General features: G+C 38.1%; 1 protein-coding gene across 1 annotated transcript; it reads right to left on the minus strand.

Moving 5' to 3' along the window:
* Positions 1-1842: 1842 nt before the first annotated feature.
* On the minus strand, positions 1843-2234 carry LOC131051935 (uncharacterized). Its single transcript, XM_057986535.1, has 2 exons — positions 2097-2234; positions 1843-1980 (listed from the first exon to the last, which is right to left on the minus strand). The coding sequence occupies exons 1-2, from the start codon at positions 2232-2234 to the stop codon at positions 1843-1845; spliced, it is 276 nt and encodes a 91-aa protein (XP_057842518.1).
* Between the last annotated feature and the right edge of the window lie 249 nt (positions 2235-2483).

The raw sequence follows: 2483 nt of genomic DNA on the forward strand, positions 1-2483 counted from the left end.
TCCCTCTCCATGTATTCTTACCTCTCTCTCTACTAGTTTTCTCACCTTTCTTTATATGTTTGTATCTCACTCCCTACCTCTCTTCCCCTCCCTCCTTCCCTCTCTACTCTATTTCTCCGCTCTCTCCCTCCCTCCTGACCTCTCTACCTATACCTTCCTATATCTAACCCACCTCTCTCTTCCTACCACTCCCTCCCTCCATACCTCTCTATCTCTCTCAATCCCTTCCCCAACTCTATCTCTCTCTACATATCCCTCTACCCCCCTCCTTCCATCCTTGCCTCTCTACCTATACATCTCTCTCACTCCATCTCTCTCTCTCTCTCTCTCTCTCTCTCTCTCTCTCTCTCTCTCTCTCTCTCTCTCTCCTACGTATAACCAATCTCTATCTCTCACCCTCTACCTCTCCTTTCCTCCTTTCTTGCTCATTTTATCACCTCTCTACCTCTCCCTCCCATAGATCCACCCTCTCAATTTCTCTCTCTATATATCACTCTTATGTACCCCATCTTTGCCTACCTCTCTCTTTATCTCCCTCTCTAACTCTTTCTACCTTAATCTTAAAATTTATCTCTCCCTCTCCCTCCATCCCTCCCCTAACTCTCTATAACTTCCTTCCCTCCCTTCTTTACTCTCTACTCTTTTCCTCACCTCTCTCTCTCCCTAGCTTCCATTTTCTGCCTCCTGTACACTTTTTCTCACTTCTCTCTCTAACTCTACCTCTCCCTTCCTCCCTCATCTTCTACTATTTTTCTTACTTTCTCTCCACATTTACCCCTCCCTCCTTCCCTCTCTCTCTCTCTCTCTCTCTCTCTCTCTCTCTCTCTCTCTCTCTCTCTCTCTCCAACTCTTCCTCTCCATTCCTCCCTAATTGCGTCAAATATTTCTCTTACCTATGTATAACTATATCTTTCTCACTCCTTTGTGTCATTACTATGTCTCTAACTACATCTTCCTCCCTTCCTCTAGCCCCATCTATTCTTTTTCTCACCCCTCTCTCTCTATCTACATTCCTATCTTGAACTCTCTCTATCCCTCTCCTTCCCTCTAAATTTCTTTCTATCTTCCCTCCCCCCCCCTCTATATCTCTATCTCTCTCTATCCTACCCCTCTCTATCTTTTCTACTCTCCCTCTTCCTCTCTATCATACAAAATGCATACAAATTCTTGTGAGCCCCAAAATATGTAGAAGAAACAAGATGCATTAAAAAATTTATGAACCGCAAAACACTTTGGCATTTTGTTACTCACAAAATGCAAGCGCCTTTTATAAGAAAAAATCTCATAAAATATTATGCTCTTATCATAATTCAATGGATAAAAAAACTCTCTCACAACCCTTCTTAATAGTTCTAATATATTGTTCCATTGAAATAGAGTTTATCTTTTACTTTTAGTTATACCTTGACATCCAAATTAAACACATTTCATTTCAAGTAAACAACCATATCCTAATGAGAAGAAACAACCCATATACTTAATTTGAATTTAAAGATTGAATTTAAATTTTAAATATAAATTTAAAAAATTACCAAACTTTTAAGATGACCATATCATTCTATACACTGATCATTTGACAATTATTTGAACAAATTAGAATACTGAAATCGTCTTAAACTCAAAGGTGGGCCTAGCAGGAAGACAAATAGTCATAGAAAGGAATACCAGGTCATGCAGTATGGTAAAGTCCCCTTTCTTTATTACTCTAGTTGAGGAAAGCCACAGCTTCACAATGCTTCTTAAAGAAAATAAAATCTTATAAAATATTTACAGAAGCTCATACATGGAGGAAAGACAATATACATGAACAAATGGAAGGAAACATGATATACATTGAGATGATTATGCTCCCTTGAATATCAAGAATTTGAGCATCCCCAAATAGAAATAGATGAAACTTCCTTTGCCATGAGTGAAATAACAGCCAAATTTCATCCCCACAATGCAATGCCATCCCTCACCATAGCACTTATCAGACAGCTACAAAAAAACAACTAGAACTAAATAACTCAGAATGATATAAATCCCAAAATTCACTTGTCCAAATTCCCTCTATTTCTACTCTCATATTAAACAGAAATCTAACCCAAACCAACCTTCTTGATATGGCATGCAATGTTTTGGCACTGGGAAATGTCAAACAAATCAAGAGCTTCCGATGCAAAGAGCATTGCATGCCTTTGTAACTCCTCTGCCATGTCTGTACTTTCTATAACTCCCCTCCCTTCCAACATTTTCCTTTTGGAAAAATAGAGAGTTTATTCCAGTGATCTGAAATCTTTATAGGGCGAGTCTCTTATAACCTCTAAAACAATACATAACTTGAACTACCTTTTTAAATACACAAACAAATAAATAGTTAAATACACAACCTGAACTATCAATCAAACACTATGCAACAGACCTTCATCTACATGACAGACAAATCAAAAACACAATCTGAATTTTGTAAGACAACCACCCAAACCAAATAACCTAACCTA

Source organism: Cryptomeria japonica, chromosome 2 (assembly GCF_030272615.1).
Source record: "Cryptomeria japonica chromosome 2, Sugi_1.0, whole genome shotgun sequence".
Classification (NCBI taxonomy): Eukaryota; Viridiplantae; Streptophyta; class Pinopsida; order Cupressales; family Cupressaceae; genus Cryptomeria; species Cryptomeria japonica.

Bases quoted from the DNA above. Each gene is read 5' to 3' on its own strand.
- LOC131051935 (XM_057986535.1), bottom strand. From the start codon at position 2,234: ATGTTGGAAGGGAGGGGAGTTATAGAAAGTACAGACATGGCAGAGGAG. The intron at 1,981-2,096 runs GTTGGTTTGGGT...GTTTTTTTGTAG, and splicing joins TTGCATGCCATATCAAGAAG to CTGTCTGATAAGTGCTATGG.